The sequence below is a fragment of the Homalodisca vitripennis genome, chromosome 3 (genome assembly GCF_021130785.1).
Source record: "Homalodisca vitripennis isolate AUS2020 chromosome 3, UT_GWSS_2.1, whole genome shotgun sequence".
NCBI lineage: Eukaryota > Metazoa > Arthropoda > Insecta > Hemiptera > Cicadellidae > Homalodisca > Homalodisca vitripennis.
Genome location: NC_060209.1, coordinates 15,330,998 through 15,351,701, shown reverse-complemented (window position 1 = coordinate 15,351,701; position 20,704 = coordinate 15,330,998). Strand labels below are relative to the sequence as shown.

At 33.3% G+C, this 20,704-nt stretch overlaps 1 protein-coding gene across 3 annotated transcripts; it reads left to right on the top strand.

The window, feature by feature from the left end:
- The first annotated feature begins 813 nt into the window (after positions 1-813).
- On the top strand, positions 814-18,835 carry LOC124356628 (TATA-box-binding protein). 3 transcript variants are annotated; one of them, XR_006921880.1, is made up of 5 exons: positions 814-899; positions 7,825-7,957; positions 8,255-8,358; positions 9,762-10,006; positions 14,394-14,497. XR_006921880.1 is itself a non-coding variant. In XM_046807743.1 (5 exons), the coding sequence occupies exons 2-5, from the start codon at positions 9,809-9,811 to the stop codon at positions 16,896-16,898; spliced, it is 474 nt and encodes a 157-aa protein (XP_046663699.1). In that variant the 5' UTR covers positions 8,255-8,358; positions 9,762-9,808; the 3' UTR covers positions 16,899-18,835. The 3 variants fall into 3 exon arrangements, 1 of the variants encoding a protein (XP_046663699.1); XR_006921881.1 differs by having other exon boundaries at positions 893-1,027; XM_046807743.1 differs by lacking the exons at positions 814-899; positions 7,825-7,957 and adding exons at positions 15,590-15,684; positions 16,822-18,835.
- Positions 18,836-20,704: the final 1,869 nt, after the last annotated feature.

Below are 20,704 nucleotides of genomic sequence, written 5' to 3'. Positions count from 1 at the left end.
ATTCAGGGAAGGCCATTGACATTTTGAAAATAAATGTTTAGAGTTTTTTGCTGCTTGCCGTTAGAGACTATCCATTTTTTGACACAATTTTTGGTGTTCCATTTATGAAACGGGTGGTTAGATTATCCTCACCCGCATCCTGCTTTGAATTAAGAGTAGTGCGAAGTTGCTTCAGAAATGATCATTAGTGTCTTTCTTACAATCTGTTCTGGTGCAATTCCACGCAATGTTGTCACCGCTGATGCACTGGTACTCAGATTTGGACATTCTCACACATTCTCTGTGAAACCACCGACCACAAGCGGCGTCACAATTCACACCTCCTTCAGTGTCCAAGACGGCTTTCACACAAACAGGACTTATGTTTGTTTAGTGTGAGCCTCGACTGTCAGAAAAAGCTGTGTTAATTTTTCTTTTATACTGTATGAAGGTGTGGAAATCTGCCCCTTTTAAAACCTAAATGAATTAACTCCAAAGATCACAGAAAGAAAATTGAAAAAACGTTATTAATTTCCCGTGGTATGTTAGAAACCAGCAAATTAACCAAGAATTTAGTGGCACCTATTTCAGAATAAAATTCATCGTCAGATTGGCTATAAAGGTTCTAGGAAATGTACACTACTCGTCGAGTGCAGTCCACTTCACTATTGTTCAAATATCAATTATCTATGAATTTTGGACACCAATTTAAGGTTTAACTTTTATTTTTCACCGTTTGTACCGTTTTTGTATAACATATTTGATTTGTAATAAAAAAATTAAAACACAAAGTTAGCACAGCCAGCAGACGACAGTTTTCGACTTCCGTTTGGGGATTGGTGGTCGGTGGGATAACTCAACAGTCGACACCAATAGTCTGCACTCTGAGGAAGACAGTAGTGCGAAGCAAGGTTTTGACTGTAAGAAATTGAATTATAAATATTTTAGGGTAGTGGGATTGTTGTTGTGTAATTAAAGTTAGTTAACAAGAAAGACTAAACTTTAGTCTTTATATAAATATATACTTCCAAACTTGTTAATTTGAAAGGTAGTTAAAATGGTAAACTAGGATCAATTACAGTTAGTTCTTTGCTTATGTATATTAAAATTATGATGGTATAGTAAATAAATAAATGAAACAAATAACGTCTTTATTTTGAAGCGTTTTTCAACATACAGTTGTATTAAAAAAAAACTCAAGTCATACAAAATGTACATGTACATATTTTAATTACTAAAACTAATACCAAACAAAATCTATTTCTACACAACTTATGCTATTAATCATGTTCCAAATGTAGTCTAAGTTTATTCTTAAAGAGGTATAGCCGAGTGGGTAACTGAAAGTCACAGCCGGAATGGCAAAATACGAGTTCCGCGTTATTAACTTATTGGAATCATCCTACTGAACAAAACATATAGCCTAAGGCCTAAGGTTTGACAGGGTGGCAATGAGAAATAACAAAGTTGTAGAACATAAAATATGAACAATTGTTCACACGCGGAGCAATATTTCCAAGTTGTACATCCACTTTGGGCGACACATGACGTTTTGTGACCGTGATTCAACCTCGTGGTGACGTAATCGGATGTGGTGTCATCTTTGGAAACATAAATGAAAAATAATACTGATATGAGCAGAATTTTGACCCAAATTAATGATGTTTTACTTAATTTCAAGTTACAAATTAATTAGTTGTTATCAGGTTGAGACGAGTGCCTCCGGCCATCAGCGCGGTGCAGCACCGGTGTAGTGAAAGAAAAACATCGAGATATTAACTATCAGCAAAATATCAAATTTTAGAGGGGCTGAACAGAAATATAAATTGAAATGTAATGCAAATAAATTTATGTTAAGTGTAAAAAATATAATAAATTATGAAAAACTCTAATATAACTTATATATGTGTAAATGGACATTAACAGAGAACACGTACCATTAGTGTGTTGGCGGATAGAGCTGAGTGGTAGCAAAAAAAAAGTAATGGAGCCTGGTATGTGGGTGGGGGTATTTGGCCTTGAAAAGGAATTTTGCCAGGTACCCGACAAAATGGTCACCCTTTACACCATAATGAGGAATATTTGCCCTGACTTCTCACCAGTGTCTTTCAATGGTGGTTGTATGTGCACCGGTATCAGGGTCAACAAAATTAATAGAATGATTGATGGAGAAGTGCCTGAATCCCTTGTCAACCAAGACAGTTGTAGACCTTCCAACAGTCGCTAACAATTGTCGTACACGGCAGAACCCATTCTTTAATTACGTCAAGCAGAGTGTCCCTGTCGTGTTGTTCAACCGGACCAAGGCAGGATTCTGTTCGGTTTAAAAACAATATGTGACCGCACGACAAACAAATACACTCATAATTAAAAATTCCATGTTGTATTAAAAAAGGAAATAATCCCTTTTTGGTCAAAATGTAAACTCTAACATGCCCGACACACAATTCGGTACTTTGGGATTATACCGACCACACCCAGACATGAATCGTTATTTGACATTTTGCTTCTACTGATTACTAGATTACAGTAGAACAATGTTTCTTCAATATAAAACAGGAATTGTCTTATCGTAAACCCCTCCCCACCCTCAGACAGAGGTCAAAGTCGAGCGGTCTAGTAGATAACGTGATTGCAGAGTCTCGCCGCCCGTTCAGCTGGTGCGTCGCTTTGTTGTACTTCCGTGTTTTACCTCTACATTTCTCCAAACACAAAAATTCAACAAAAACAAACATTACCAAACTAAAACTAAACTCTTTATTGAAAAAACACTCAAAACTTGTTTTTATTCTTGATCACACTCCGCCACCCAAAATGCGAGTGCCTCCGGCCATCAGCGCGGGCTTCGGCCGGTGCTGCCCCGCGCTGATGTCGACGAAAGAAAAACATCCCTCGAGATAGTACCTATCAGTAAAATATCAAATTCTAGAGGGGCTGATCAGAAATATAAATTGAATTGTAATGGAAAGACAATTATGTACCGTGCAAATCATGTGATACCGCGCCCTGCCCTAATCGGGATTATCGAGAAAGATAAGATAACAATACCGACACAATACCTGGAAATGCTTGTAATTATGTAATTAAACAGTTGTTTTTTTCGTTCTATTATGTTTGTTTCTATAAATTTATATTTTTGTGTTCTTCATACTGGTGTGGTCGGTATAATCCCAAAGTACCCACAATTCACTACGCTTCGTGGATGGTTGATGCATAATTGACATGCACTTACACGATCCGAACTACAGTACACGATATCTTGTGAAGCACTGACTACAGCCTCTTAGCGCTCAGATAACAGATATGCTATCAGTCCTGGCTGTAGATAACATTGAAGTAAACAGATATCCAGACAGATTTGCTGGTTTTAAATCTTAAAAATAAATATATTAACGATAAATAGAAGGCTATCTATATTTATAAAATTTTACAAACAATAACATTTATGTACCTTTTACTATTTTCAGTGATAATTGTGTCCTTGTGATTCAAAGAACACATGTACAACGTCATCGTTCTTGCCACCATTGGTCAATAACCAAATACGATTTCACTGCATTAATTTTCAATCACAATTTTAGTTTAAATAAATTTTGAGTGATAATATTGAACTGAAGTACGTTTTTTTAATTGTATTATAGTGAAGCTATACTTTTATGTGCAAAAGAAATGTATTTGTTTCAGATTACATAAAATAAAACTTTATTTAAAGTTTTTTAAGCAGGGTAGTACTTACGATTATTTTAGCCAATCTGAAATGGTATTTCTGTAGGTACTGCTGCCGTCAAAACTGTATTCATTAATTAAAAACCATAGTTTGTTTGATTCGAAATAAAATATGGTACATGGTTTTCGGTATATTCATAATACCAAATTAGAATGTTCAAAAAAGTATTCTCAAGTGTGTTTTTTGCAATGTCGTGCTTGTTCTTCTTTTTCTTGCAGCAAACACTATTTGATTTTCACCTTTAATTCTAGTTTTCATGTCCTCACTACAAACTGAATACTTCGGAGTACTTAAGTATTATCTGGAGATCACTATTTTTGAAAGAATTTTTCTTACAGAGGACTTGAAAAAGCTATATTGTAAGAAAGAACGGACTCTCACATGCTGTAAAAATTACATCTCATTATGACAATCGGTTCTTGTTTTCTGCCTCCCCAAAGGAAGCGATGTTGGCGAAAAGGAGGACATTCCGTCCCTATCTACTATTTTTATTAGACTTTATAAGTACGGTACGTAAATACATATATGTACATATTATAGCCTAAATAGAACAAGTTAAAATTAACATTTACGAGTACTCACACAATCTGAGTTTAAATTTAGATACTATCTTGAGATAACTTTTCTTTTTTCACCAGTAGTGCAGGATGGCGGATCCAATGTCATCTACATCGGAAAAGTTTGGACGATCGGGATGTAATCTGAGTTTGGGAAAGTACCGATCGGAAATGTTCCTGGAAATCTGTAAGGGCTTTGGTGGCGCCTCGGCTCTACTCTGCACTTCTGACAAAAAACATCCCATGAGATAGTACCCAAATTCAAGCTCAGATCACTAGTAGATAGGGACAGAGTGTTCTCCTTCTTGTTAACATCGCTTCCTCTTAGGATGCAGAAAACAAGAACCGATCGTCATATTGACATATAATTTTTACAGTATGTCAATAAAATCTGTTCTTTCCAATAATGTTTTTTTTAGGACTCAGTACGAAAAACTTCCAAAAATATTGGCCTCCGGATTAAAAGGAGCAAGGTCATTACCTTGTAACCATTTCTTGTAAGTCATCATCAAAAAATACATTTTGAGATAACAATTGCATGTTACTTGCCGATGTCACTAGCCTACTCAGTACGTAAACAAAATAAAAATAGCTGGCAACGATTAATTATGAATATCTATAGGTCAAATGTTCCATTCAATAGCATTGATATTTATAATCGATAATCATGATTCAATTCATGGTGGTGGCCGCTTATTGTACAGCAGTCCGTGTAGGCCTAGATGTTACACCACGACAATATAATCATTAATTCTAAACTACCGAATAATAAAATAACAGTTCAAGATAACTGCAGTATAATAAATGCTCAACACTTGAATGGAATCAAATATCGATTAGAATGATTTAAATGCTGTCAGACATATTTACTCTGTAAAGTATAAATTGTAAGTACTATGCTGCTGAAACAGAATAAATAAAGTTAAGTTATTTTCTATAATCTAAAGTGTGTATATTTCTTTTACATATAAAAATATAGCTACACTATAATACAATCTTAAAGCCTATAACGTAATTCAGTTCGATATTATTATTCCAAATTAATCCAAACAAATTTAAATCATGTTTATGTATTTGAATAATGGCCGCTATAAATGGTAAATACTGGTGTTTGTCAATAACCCATTACAAAATATCGTGTTGAAGTATTACGTTACAGTAACCTGTTACCTTGGTAACATGTTAGTATACAAAGATTTAATCGACTCACAAAATGGCAGAAATGGATTTATAACCACTGCATATGAGCAAAAGTGGTGGCTAGCATATGTGTAGGAGAAGAATGAAGGAAGAAGATGAAGTAAAAGTGACATTTCTGTACCCTGATGGTCCTCATCAAGACTTATTGTGGACACCAGTGATAGACGTAGTTTGTAAAGTTGATCCCACCACTCCATTTTTTTATGTTCCCTGTTTCCTCTGTTGTATCTCTAGAGAATACTTTTCATACATGTTTGATATACTTGAATTTACAAGGATAAAAGCAATACAGTACGTAATACTTCTGTGTTTCCTTAACTGTTACTGATTAGCTGAAATGGTTATTTGTAAATTTCTCAGCCTCAGCATACTCATCTTGAGTGGAGAAGATAAAATTCCAGATAAATATCTTTTTTCTTGGGCAGTAGCAGAAAAATGCTACTCTGCCTCTACATTTTGCTTACGGCAGCATCAGTTAATACTAGTTTTTCTTAATTTTACATTTTTAACGTACATCCATCTGAGTAATCACAAAACTTTTTTGGCACTGACTTGAAGATCTAGATCAGACTCCTAATTATTATTTATGAGTGTCTCCTTACATTTGAAATAAAGTGCAATATAGAATAAAAAAAACAAATTTACACTAAAAACAATTATTGTGTATATAACTAACTTGCTGTCTTAGGGGCAACCCTCTTTTAGGTACTCAAATTATAATTATGATAATAATCCATGATATTGAAATTAAGTAAAGTATGGAATGAAGTATGACATTTTTTCAAAAATTTGTAATCCTACACTTTCTTAAATTATTATTTAACTACAAACTCATTAGCCTCCCACTTTGAATTCTTGAGAATCACTTACCAAAAGTATAAGCTATAGGATTTTTTTTGCACTTTTTGAAAAAATTAAAGTCAACATTTTGAATTTGATTTTTCAAAAAACTTTTTACGACAAAGTATGTTGTATGTACATAAAAGGTAAGAGCATTTAGAACTGAGTAAAAAGATACCACTCCCAATCTATCTAGCTCGACTAGGAGTAAAGCTATGGCGATTTCAAAATATGTTAATTTTTGCTTTTTGGTGGCTTTTGGGAATATTTACATACACGTTACTTTGAATCCGTTTGAAATATTTGGAGGAAAATTGAAAATTTTTCTAGTCTATGTGAGAACTACTTTCGTACAAAGTTTTATAAAATTCTAAGGTGGTTATGTGTATAACCTGTGTTTGATTTTATAAGGAAGGATTCCTGCAAGGGTTTAATTGAGCTATCTTATCTAAATTTTAAGAGATCTAAATTAAGAAAAGGAGCAGCAAGGCCTTGAAGCGCACAATGGTCAGTTTAAATTCGTAACGGTCAACACAGATTCTACTGAAAACTCACACATTCAAGATGAAACAAGTAACAAGACAGCTAATGAACCCACCAGTGTAATCGAGTTTAATATTGATGACTTGATGGATGAGTTAAGCCACGACTAGGCAGTTGGCTTTGCCTACAACACCTACTCTGACATCTGTGTCGAAATAGATAAGTGCAGGGACTAAGCTAGATTTAGAGATTGTTTTGGGAAACCCATCCAGTCAGATTGTCTCAACAATCACTTAACTCATCATAAAACCAGATTTGGAGCATCGGTTTATGGTTTTATGACATAAAAGTATCACCAAAAACCAGATATAAGTGATTATGATATCACTTTCTCTTAATCAATAGAAGTTTTTAAAAGAAGAAAACTTATAACATTGAACTGTTCACCTGTGTGTTTCCTTTGGAATCACATCAACATAGAACATTTTGGGGTCAATCCATATGAAGTTAGGATGGTTGCTTGACCATTTTGAAATATTTTAATGTTTTTATGTGTTTTATCATACGCATAAGAGGTTAAAAAATGTGTGGTGGCCATTTTTGTTCATGAGAATCCGGTGATTTTTGGCTTTGCAGACAATAGCATTAAATTTATTATCTCTGGATCGGATGTGCTAGAGCTTTCAAACCAACACCATTCTTTTCAGAAAGATCTTTTCTAGAATATTTGTTATCTTCTTTATAGCTCTAAATGCAAAGTTTCAATCCCAAAGTAGCCTCCTAAGTTTGGTGTTACAAATTAAGAAAGATTAGTAGAGAGAAATTAAGTAAAGTTTCACACCAAATTTCAATTCTCTAGGTCAGCTTGTTAGACCTTTATTGTGGGTACAAACAGATAGAAATGAGATTTAGTGTATCAGATAGTGGTGGGAGAGGCTTCACTGAATGCTATAATACTATATTACATAATAGGATTTTGTAAAAATGTTTTGTATGTTCGTAAAATGTGTGCTATTTTAATCAACTTGTTCTCTGCAGTGGAACGGTGATGGCTGAAGAATTGATAATGACTGCTCGAGGTAGTTTAGTGGCGAGTGGTTCTCTTGCTTCGGACAATGACATGGTTCTGGATCAGTCATCCTCTCAGGCTGTTATGCAGCCTCCCTCTTCGGTAAAATAATTTGTTTTTAAATTGTATTCCTATTAAGTCTTATATACACGTAGGTTGCATTGCTAGCAATAGATATGCATTTATTTTATCAGATTAGCACAAGTGGATTGTCTGTCTTCACTAACGTAGTTTACAAGATATTCTGTAAAACTCAATAATTTGTATTACAATGTTATTCTTTATAAGGTCTTGTAATATGTTCTTTATGTGGTAGTTATGTTATCGTTAACTTAAATAAAATTATGTAGTTTTTCTGACAAAATGTGTTTGTAATTCAGTGGTTGATTGTGATTGCAGACCAATATTCCACAGAAAGCAGGTACTTCAGTGCCACCTCAATCGCAGATGCCCATCGCAACAGTTGCCTCTCTGATTGAGACTGGCCCTGTACTAACAGTCCAGTAAGTGGTCCAAATCTTTTATCACAACTGTTCTGTACAGGGTGAGCCAGTTTTGTCAACAAAAACCTAATCAATGAACACGCTTTACAAGTGGTGGGATTTTCAATTGCATTGTACATTGTAACTAGTCACAAAGAGAGAAAAGTAGGGGCTGGCTTAGACTAATATTTTAGAAGTAATGTAACAGAGACTTTGTACCGAGTACTTGTCTGTCCTGAAAGTACCCATTAGCACAAACTGAAAGTACCCATTACAGTTACTTTTACGGTACAGATACTTTACACGGTTACCAATGTTCCTTATACAAAGTACTAGGACTCGTTTAGCAGTAATTGGAACGTGTATCATTTTAGTACCTAGTACTCTGTAACGTATGATTATAAATCAGTACATTTTGTTCTCGGTTAGGTACCGAGATTACTGGATACAAGCCACAAGAAATAGTGAAAGATAACCTGTTGCTATGATGGTAAAATTCAAATGTTTAGCGTTTTGAACAAAATTAAATAATATATTACGTGCAGTGCCATATATTTTGTGAATTAAAATAGTTCGTTTGAATTTATGTATTTGCCTTGTATTAGATGCGTAAGTACATAATGTTTTATACTAAAACGTATGTACGTACGATTGTTATACTGTGATTATAAGAAATTAAAATAGTCTCTTATTATTTTTTTTATTTGTATTGATTACAATACTATAAAAAGATAAGGTTTTTTTAGTTGAAATTGTGTTGTTAAATCTGATTATTTTGTTTGTATTTTGCATCTTTGCAATATTATATTCCTCTAAAAGAAGGTGTACAATAGTAACTAACTGGAAATTATACTAAATGTCGTCATGAGTGCAGTAAATGAATAACTTGTAACAGAAGTACTCTCAATCAATTATTACTCCTGTACCCAGTATCTATAAGGACCAGTTTAGTCCGAATGTATAGAATGAGCAGAAGAAAACTGCTGAACAACAACTCTTTGAGTGCCCTGCAATAGCAAGGGAACGGTATGCCATATTTGGTAATTTGGACAAGGGTGGTGAATTTTCCCAGGAGGACCTGATCAGTTGTTTTCGTCGGTTTGTAGAACTGCTGAAACCGTAGACTGGTCGGCCTCATGGTGTGCTTCCGGGGTGTGCACAAGGCCCTTGAGGCTTAAGTGCATGGCAATAGGCCGCCCCATAGAAGAAGAAGCTCTTTAGCACACCTCTATACCCACTAACATAACTCGATGATACCGAGCTTATTAATATTTTACCGCAAGATGGTGGTTTTTAACCTCACCCGCTGCTGAGCTAGTTCCAAAAGTCTGTTTCTTTCTGGACAACCCTAGTACTTCATATTTTGTTGATAACTTCAGTCACGATAATAGCGGATTTTGATCTTTTTCATTATATTGTTACAGAAATTTAGTGTGTACGGTGAACTTGGACTGTCCCACTGGACTTAAAAATGATAAACTTCCGTACTCGCAATTCCGAGTACAACCCATCAAGATTCTGCGGAGTAGTCATGAGACTGAGGGACCCGAGAGCAACAGCTCTGATATTCAGCTCTGGCAAGATTGTCGTTACAGGTACCAAACATGAGGCAAGCGCTCATCTTGCAACAAGGAAGTTTGCTAGGATCATCCAGAAACTGGGATTTAAGGTTAGAGAATCTTTAATTTGATACTTAGAGATATGAGCAAGGAAACTAACGTAAAGTTGTGTAGAAGTATGAAACCATTAATAAATAGGTTTGTCCAAAAAAGCAACATATTGTTACCTTCAGCTATTATTTCTTTCTCTATTTACTCTATTTACTATTCTCTATTTTCATTCTATATATATATATATATATATATATATAATGTTATTAACTCCACGTTACAGGGTTATCTTTTTATTAGCTTTATACAAGCTTTAAAAACAAATAACATGTCTACAGTAAAATAAAATTTTGCTGAAAATTTATTAGAAACAAATATTGAAAAGGACATGGAACGAAAGAAAAGAAGAAAAATTAAACACGAAAGAACAATTACATATTTATCTCAATTATAACAAAGATCCTTACACCATTTTAAATAGCAATCTAAAAATTAAGACAAACCCAATCCCAAGAAACCCCAAGAAAAAATTAAAATATTAAATACAGAATAATGATCAAAATTACAACTGTGTCATATAAATTTAACATCTGTTTAAATGGTTCAAATGTGTATATTTAGTTATTTATTGTTTATTATTTATTTATAGGTTAATGTTCACACTGATGATTGTTTAATACCGAAACACGTGTGCAATAAATATATATATATATATATATATTGCACAACAAATATATATATATATATATATATTTATTATAATTTCGGTATTAAACAATCAAAATCATACAGTATATTTGAAGACTTAACATGCGAATCAAAAAATATTGTTTACCAAATTCAGTGCAAGTTATGCCCTAAAGATTATATTGGCTCAACGATAAATTCTCTTAGAACAAGGATGACAGGGCACAGGCATGCATATAAACATAAGAAGACAGAGCAACCTCTTGTGGCACATGGTTTTAATACATAATTTAAATTTTGAAGAAACATATTTAGTGAAACCAATTAGAAAAATATCAGAAAATTTAAGTACAAACAGTCTAAGAACCATGGAACAAGCCTATCAACTCGTCACTAAATCAAAATTTCCAAGTGGATTAAATTTGAGGTGACTTAGTCAACAAAGTGAATATATAAAATTAAATCATATGTTTACCATTGTACATAATTCATTCTTAATTTTCATTTTCTGTGTTGATGTTTTATTTGTATTATGTTCTTATAGCCCTATTTATATGTTTATAATTTCCTGAAGACGGCTTAAGCCGAAATATAGAAACTGTTCATACATTGAAGACTTCTTATTGAAGATTAATATATATATATATATATATATATATATATATATATATATATATTATATTTATTCTCTCAAGCTGTAGTTTAGCAGCTACATACAGTATAATGTTGGAATTCGTGCAATAGAAATAAATAAGTAAATCAAAATATAGAAAGTGTTTTATATACTAGAAAGTGTATTAGCCTTATGTTTTTAAAGGGCTAATAATAACTTTGTGGCATATTGTTGTGAGAAGGTAACCTTCCACTACCTGTTACCCCTCACTTCATGCACATTTGTTTTTACTCAACTCAGCATAAATAATGCTAGAGAGTCAAGTCTTTGTTGATATTGATCATAGTATTATCATTTAAACAAATCAACTTAAACAATAGCTGCATGAAATCCCAGCAAACTCATATACAGGGTGACTGGCTCTTGGTGTGAAAAAATAAATGTGGTAATAATATAGACTTAGGGCAGTAAGAAACTATTATTTAAAAACTGTTATCTAAACAATCCTGTTTGTAGTGATTTATTCCCATTTTTCAGAAAATTTATGTAATTATGTAAAAAACAGCATTTTTCTCCAATTTTTACTTTGTAAATAATTTTTTTATTCGTGCTTTCTGAAAGTTAATAAAATTTCAATTAAAAAAAGACCATAATAAGCAATTCACATAACTTAATGTGATACTTATTACCAATAAAAGTAAGAAAATTGAAATTCCTTTTAAAATTAAAAAAAAATTAAACCAATATTCTGAGCAAATTTAAGTGGGAGTCAACTGTCAAATTTCACAAAAACTTGTCCATTTAATAAGCTACTATTTAACATAAAAAAGTATTTATTTCTGTTTCAAATGGCTGGAGAAAAGTCAAGTTAAATGTGGAAAAAACATAGAGGTTTTAATGATAAACAAATAAAATCAGATTTTTCCATTCACCATACTAGGATAGTTAGTAATAGTGATTTTTTTTCTGGAAGCCAGTGTGTACATCAAAGTTTACTACCAATAAAGTAGCTGCACCACATTCCTGCATTATCTTATCAGTTGTCCTATCATGAGGTTCAGATAAAAGTTTCTTCTGGTAATTCCTTGAAAATGTAAGTTATGTGATTGAAGAATGCTGCAACAACATGCCTAGGTGTATACACTGCTGAATGCATATCTTGTACTTCCATACTAGTCTTTTTGAATTGAAATTTTATGAACTTTCAGAAAACACCAATAAAAAAATTATTTACAAAGTAAAAATTGGAGTATCCCAAATAAACTGATAAGTCTAGCAAGACTCTGTGTAAGCAGCTCCAAAGGAAAAGTACAGGTGGGAAAGGAGTACACAAACTTGTTTAATATAAATACAGGAGTCAGGCAAGGTGATGGAATATCACCAATTCCATTCAACTTTGCTCTGGAAGAAGCACTAAAAAAGATAAAAGGGATGCCTGAAGGAGTAAAATTAGGAGATAAGTTCAATATCCTGGCATTTGCAGATGATGTAGCCATTCTAGCTGAGAGAAAGAGGGACTTAAACAGACTAGTAGAAGCCTTTTTAGTTGAGGCTGCAAAAGTAGGATTACAAGTAAACGAAGACAAGACGCACTACATGAAAATAAGCAGAAGAATGGAACAGGAAGGAGAAAAGCTAGAAGTACTCAACCATGATTTCAAGGCTACAAAGGAATTTAAGTATTTAGGAGTGACGATAATACATGATAATAGAGAAGAAGTTGGAAGTCCAATGTAGATTAGCAGCAGCAGATAGAACATACTGGAGCCTTGCAAAACTTCTCAAAAGCAAACTATTAATGAGGAAAGTTAAATTAAGAATTTACAAAACCATGATCTTACCAGTTTTGATGTACGGGTCAGAAGTATGGGCACTCACAAAGAAATCCCAAAAAAAGTTAATAACCTTTGAAAACAAAATACTAAAAAGAATTTTTGGACCAGTTCAAGAAGGAGACATATGGCGGATCAGGAAGAACAGAGAACTAAGAGAAATATACCAAGATCCCGATGTGATTGCACTGATCAGGAGTAAAAGAATGAGATGGATGGGCCATGTTGCCCGTAGGGGAGAAGATAAAATGATAAAGAAGGTGTGGCGAGGGGAACCAGAGGGAGTGAGGCCATTGGGCAGACCTAGGATGCGATGGAGAGATCAGGTGGAGAAGGATTTAAGAACGATTGGCGCTACACTGGAAGTGGCTCAAGATAGAGGAAGTTGGAGAGACATTGTTGGTGAGGTCAAAAAACCATCTGGGTTTCGAGTGGCCACAGGAGTAAGAGTAAGTAAAAATTGGAGAAAAATGCTGTTTTTTACATAATTACATAAATTTTCTGAAAAAAGGAAAAGAAATCGCTACAGACAGGATTTTTTAGATAAAAATTTTTAAATAATAGTTTCTTACTGCCCTAAGTCTATATTATTACCAGATTTATTTTTTCACACCAAGAGCCAGTCACCCTGTATACAATATATATACAAAATCAACCATCTCACTCTTCACTCCTCATGTTTTTGTGTTTAGTTGCTGATGTATCAAATTTATAAAAAAAAGTCTTCCAAGGTGTCAGCATTTGCTAATAGTATTTCACATTACCAAGTCTAATGTGATTGGAATTGGTAATTCTTTGAACCTGTTTTCTGAGGAACATTAACAACATTTATGTAAAATAAAAATTTTGATCTGAAGTGATGAGAGATTAGGAAATCTGTTCAGACATTATTATGGATTTTTTAAACAAATAATATGATGTTTATTTAACTAAAATCATGGTGTGAAAATCTATTAAACAGGCTGACTAATTTGCTGAGTTTTGGCTATTTTTTATGATGATTTATATGGCGAGGTCGTATATTTGATAAAAGTCTGTAAATTAACAAAAATCAACATAGTATATGTTGAGAAAATATTTTCTTGCCCAAATATGTTTTTTATGTAACAAAATTGATGATAATTGGAATGTTGAATACACATCATTGGTTGTCCTTTTTATATATATCTCTACAGATGAATGTTTTCATAAAATTACTTACGTTTTTAATAGTTAGTGCCCCTAAAATAGTATTTTTACAGAAAGTAATATACCGTACTAATACATTGAAGAAGTAAAATTATGAGATAAGTTAATCTATATAATTTTGTCCAGGTTAAATTCCTTGATTTTAAGATTCACAACATGGTCAGCACATGTGATTTACGCTTTCCAATCCGGCTGGAGAATCTCAACCAGATGCATGGCCAGTTCAGCAGGTAAGATGTTTACTATACATATAGATACATCTAAACACCTACAAGGCATCTGAATTGCACCTAATTATTTCTCCTCTATCATTTATTTTAGCTCTATTTATATATGTATACCTAAACACTGATGCAACTCTGAACACGGTGGGGAACTGGTGTGATGGGATATGCCTTACAGGGATGCTACAGGTCAGGGAAGTCAGGGAAAAGTCAGGGAAAAAAAACAGGACTGGAAATCAGGGGAAAGTCAGGGAATCCGGTCTCAAGTCAGGGAAAAGTCAGGGAATTTCGACGTTGGTCAGGGAAAAATATAAAATCCCTTTACACAAATAAACTTATTGCCGCCACGTCGAGTCCAAGCCTGCAGACGACGCGGCGCATGAAGCAAAAACCCTGGGGATTGCGTCGAAAAAAGTCAGGGAAAAATGAAAAATTTGGTCTGGAAATCAGGGAAAAGTCAGGGAATTTCATTATTGGACTCCTGTAGCAACCCTGCCTTAGTGTCAAGGATGCCTTTACAAAAAGGTCATTGGTCCATTTTTGCTGAAAGGCTCTTCCATTGAGATACAAGTCTGAAGTCAAGTACCTGGACGTTATCCTTGATAGGAATCTGAAATGGAGGTCCCAACTGGAAAAGATTATCGTGAGCAGCGAATAGTACTTTATGCAATACTATGCAGTATATTGCCCTTGATAAGCAGGTCTGGGGGACTTCAGGCTTATGACTGTATTGGCTTTATGTCTCTGTGACTAGCCCTGTATTAACATTTGGGGCTGTTGTCTGTTGCCTGGCGATCACTGTCAGGAGGCCCTATCACTAGGGGGTTTTCCAAGTGAACCAGCTCTAAACTGCTCAAGATTAATATTTGAGCCCATGGATTGCAATAATCAGCATTGAAATAGGTTTTTACATACCTTTGGCAAGGAATTAAAAAACAAAAGTTTAGTGCAGTATTGTTTTTAGAATACTATCAGATTCACAGTGAATTTTCTGGAATATTGTTATGATGACTTGAAATCAGTATCTTATTCTGCTTGTTAAGTCTCACACAACTGTTAAGTTAAAAACGACAAACTATGATGTTGTATTTGTTGCAGTTACGAGCCAGAACTGTTTCCTGCTCTCATCTACCGTATGGTCAAACCAAGAGTGGTTTTGTTGATCTTTGTTAACGGGAAACTTGTTATCACAGGTATGTTGTTGTATTCACTGGTGTATTGAAGGACCATAGCATTATAATTGACATGCTTGAAAATCATTAGAAAAGGACAAATTAAAAATATCTAAATGTAATCTAATTGGAAAGAAACATAAAGAAATTACTTGAAAATAATTTTATAATCTGTGAAAGTGATTTTATTGTGTGATTACAAATACATCCTAAATTATTTGATATAATTGTGTTCCTTAGATGTTGCTAAAGATCAGCACTTAACACATTCACAGCGGCAACAGAAAATGCGGGAATTTTGTTGTTTTTTACTTACCCAAAACGGAGTCAGGATAGCCGAAAGGGTTGTCCAAGGTATCCCGGAAGCTTCGTTGGCCGCAACGGGTGACTTCATGTCCGTGCCGAGTCTGCTCGTCATCCGCACCGGGTGCCGGTTCCCGTGTTGTATGTGCTCGTAGAGTGCTAGGTTTAGGCACAAACACTCACGAATTACACGTATATAGTACATGAATGACACGTAGATAGTACATCAATTACACGTATTGGGGTGGGGGACGCCGCCTTCACCGTCCCTAGAACTGTTCGAACTCAACTCATTGTCTTCATCAGATGAAAAATTATCGTTAATAACATTATCGTCTTCCTCCATTATGAGTACAGACACTATAATCCACTCACACAATATCGCAAAGCATACACAACAAATGAAAATAGCGAACCGGCAACGAATCGCACCAACTGACTCACCGAAACAGGCACACCTCGCTATGAGTGTTACAGCCTTCCCAGGCAACGCTCAGCTCACACTGAGGCAATAAGAAAGCAGCTGCCGTATGCCGAGCTCGCTCGTCCACGGCCAGACGCGCCATTTTCGCATGACGAGCATGCTCGTCACCCGCAGTGAATGTGTTAAAAGGGTAACAATACACAGTGGGATAAATTAAACTATATTGATAGCGATGAAGTTTATTTGGTGATATTATGATTGGTTGTTTAAACATTTTTATGCAGTATTTATTGATTTATATTAATATTTATTTCATAATAAAATGGAGTTGCTAATGCCAACAAACAAAATAACAATGTCTTAGTAGAAAAATATATCTCATAATATGTTCAATTCTTAATAATGTTGAGTCATTTTTCATTTATTTCAAGGTGCCAAGACCCGAGAAGAAACTCAGGAGGCACTGGATAACATTCATCCAATCCTTAGAAGTTTCAAGAAACAGTAGACATTTGTCGTTCTGATACTATGTGAAATCTCTTAAGTGCATATTCTGGATAATATTTATCCAAACCTTAAAAGTCTCAAGAAAAAATAGACATTCGTAACATCTACGTTTCCGTTTACACCGTGTCAAAACATTACGTACATAGTTATATCCTTAAAATATTTTAACCTTACTGTGCAGAGCCATCCTCAGTCAACAGAGATGTTAAACCGAAAAACTGTTTGTTTCAATATAATTAATCAATTTTGATAGCACAAAATGTTTGTCATGATACCATTTTACAATAGACAAACACAGGTGCATTTTCAGTTACTTTAAGTAAAAATAATCTACAACTAGATTATTAAACTTCTAAAATACACTTTTTGAAGATATTCCTCAACAGAGTAAAAGCATTTATTTGTGAAATGTGTTTAACGGTTTTTTAATGTTTTAAATTTTTGCAATGAGAAAACTTAATATGACATAAAACTGTGTTGGCTAAGGTTGACTGAATATAGCTCTCCACAATGTGACTAAACTAATTTAATAATGCAACCGTGTAAGCAATATTTTGACATGGTGTGAACTGGAAAACTTAGAGGTTAGTGATCACATCACCCGCATAAGCTAAGTATGAACAGTGATGTTTCTGCAAATTACTTTTTGATCTTGTTTGCTTAGGTATACAGGATGTTTCTGAAACTATGTGAAACAAGTGCTTCATTCCAGAGGTACATGCCCAAAATTAGCTTATTAAGATTTTTCTGTTTTTATAAAAATAATTGTGTTTATTGACATTCGTTGAAAATGTCAACAAGTATAGGTGAATTTTTTTCACAATGTTTGTATTATGCTCTATCTTCAAAATTTTTCAGTTCATCAACTGAGGAGTAACTTTTCACATTATATCCTAATTTTTTTTAACATTTCATTGTAGAGAAAAAATTTTGTTTGTTTTATACCCATGGGTTACAAATTTTGTTATATAAAGATTTTTTTAAATTTCAACATGAGTTTTCCCTTTCAATGTTAATAGCAATTCACCCATAAAACCAGCCACATGTTGTGTCTGACCATAATTAAATTCTGCACAAAAATTCTGATGGTTACCAAATTTTGTAATCTTTTGTCAAGTAGTTTTGCTGGTATAGTACAATACAAAATTTCTGTGTAATTATAAATTGATGGACTCGTAGCTTCAAAAAGAACGATGATAAAGTCTCTATTAGACCTTCTACAATAATGAGAATCTCGTAAGAAGTTTCGCAAAGGTTCAGAAACTTCCTGTTAGCATAAACCGGTGAACCGTATTTTATATTTCCTACTTAGATTTAGTGTTGATTGTTTATATATTTATTTTGTATATAAATGTATAAAAGCTAGAAAGTTTTTTACCATTTAATTGACATTACTTTTCACAAATACAAGAAGACTGAAAGTTCAGAGCATTATTTAAGTGAGACAGATGTTGAAGTAGTTGTATTTTTGAATTATTTATACTACTAAAATGTAAATGTAATGTTTATAAATTTTTTATTGATGTATATATGTGCAGTAGAAGCTAAGTAATAACTTCTGTGATCTTATTTGTACGACTTGTTAGTGTATAAATGAGTAAGGTGTTAATGATCTTTTATCTTTTATTGTTCTTTGAAGAATTATTTATTATGGGAAACTTTTGAAATGCTCATTGTGAGGAGAAAAAAGACCAGCCGTACAACAAAAAAGTTTTAGTGTTCTGGAGTAACTTTAAGAAATCAGCTGTATTCTTTTTAAGTAACTTTTTACTAGCTATTTTTAATCTAGACACTGCAAAGACATTTTATAATTGGATACAGTTCGTACCAGTAGTGGCATTGTAGAAATATTGATATACCAAATGAAGCAATGTAATTCTGTTCCATATATGTTTTATATTTAAAAAACAAGAGTTGAAATAAATTGTAATGTTTTTACATTTTTCGTTTTATTTGTACTCAACGTTGTTTTATTATTCTCCAAACTGTGGGACACAATCTGCTTGCACACAGCACTACACGTAGTTTGATCGTATGTGACAGTGTGTGACAAAATTTTAAAAAGTATGTTGCATTATTGCATAAGGTCATGTTAATACATTTTTGTTTGATAGTTTTTATAGTTGCTGCTCATTTGTCACAATCAGTTGGACTTTCAGGTGACGAAAATTAAATATAATACATTTTATTTTTTCTTCCACTTAAGAAAGTAATTTTTGAAATTTGTTAATAGCACCAAAAATGTGGTTAATGATAAATACATTTTCAAAAGATCATTTAAAAGTTATTAAAATGTTTAGAAGTCATTAACCCTAGAAGTGGGATACAACTAACTGTAATGACGCCGTTCATGTATTGTTCTATTTTAGTTTATTGTGTACATTATAATAATTCACGAAAATGCTACACGAATATGTAGGAATGCGTACATGTATTGATTTATTACCGTTGGGAAGTAAATTGGATTGACATGAAAAATCAATAAAAAAATCAGTAATATTCTTTTATTGATGTTTTTGTCTTACGATGGGAGTCACGGTTTGTGGGTATAACCGTGTGTACTGTGCATGTACGTGTAAAACTACTAGAGCTTTTTTTTAAAAAAATACTGTTTTTTATTTCTTTTTCCAAGAAATAGTATATAAATTTAATTTGGTAAAAATATAATTTTTGTGCTAATTTAACCAAGGCCAAATGTTCTCCAATGCTTTAAGGGTTAAAATTATTATATTGCGCCATTATGAACTTCCAATCTGTTAGCTTGCTTGCGTGCTCCACATGTAAAGAAAGAAAATATTTTTATGAATACTTAAGGTGTTGGTTTTCATTTGCATTTGATAATGACTGTCAAAAACCATTGTGCACTGTGCATGGAGAAATTTTACCTGATGGCAGTATCATACCGCCTCCGTTAATGCCCCACTTGGATAAAAAAAATTCCAAACTACAAACAAATAACTTCGAAAGATTCCAAAGAAAGAATTTCACTATCAAATAATACAATTTCAAGGAGAATTAAATATATGTCTGATGATGTGCATCTTGAGTTGTTCAAAAATAAAACAGTCTCTGGTTTTCTATTCCAGTAAGTGAGAGAACTGACGTTTACAATTTATCACTTTTGCTTTTCATTACAAGATCTAAAGGGGTATCAAATTCCTCTCACTGTAAGATGTAAAGGTAAGGACATATTTAATACTATTCAAGGTTGTATCCACAAAATTGAAATTAATTGTTGCGATGTTTGCGGAAAATTTATGTGCTGGCTGTTGCAAAGATTTGTGAGGTCTCATCAAAGAATTAGCTCCTCATGTCATTTTGAGGCATTGCGTTACACACAGACAAAATCTAGCTTAAAAACACTTTTCTGGTCCATTGAAAGAAGTGTTGAATCATTCTATAAAAATATTTAATTTTATAAAGAGCAGCCAACAAAATCATGACTATTTAAAGTTTTTACATGAAGATATTGACAGTCTACATTTAGCATTGCTTTTTCATTCAGAGGTAAGGTGGTTATTTCAAGGAAAAGTAGGTACAGATTATTTGCAATGAGAAATGAAACTCAACTAATTCTGAAGATTATCACTATTGATAGGGGGATCAGCAGAATTACCTGTAAACATGGTTTAGAATTTACCATCCTTTTGTATGTTTATTAGATTTGATTGTTATTTTAAAAACCATTAAAGATAATAAACTCAAAATTGCCAAATTATTGTTTTTGTAGTCTCAAATCAATAAAAATTTTAAAATTTATATATCATATCATGTTTCAAGATGGTAGACAGTTGAGCTTATTAAAGC

Bases quoted from the DNA above. Each gene is read 5' to 3' on its own strand.
- LOC124356628 (XM_046807743.1), top strand. From the start codon at position 9,809: ATGATAAACTTCCGTACTCGCAATTCCGAGTACAACCCATCAAGATTC. The intron at 14,498-15,589 runs GTAAGATGTTTA...TATTTGTTGCAG, and splicing joins ATGCATGGCCAGTTCAGCAG to TTACGAGCCAGAACTGTTTC. The intron at 15,685-16,821 runs GTATGTTGTTGT...ATTTATTTCAAG, and splicing joins CGGGAAACTTGTTATCACAG to GTGCCAAGACCCGAGAAGAA.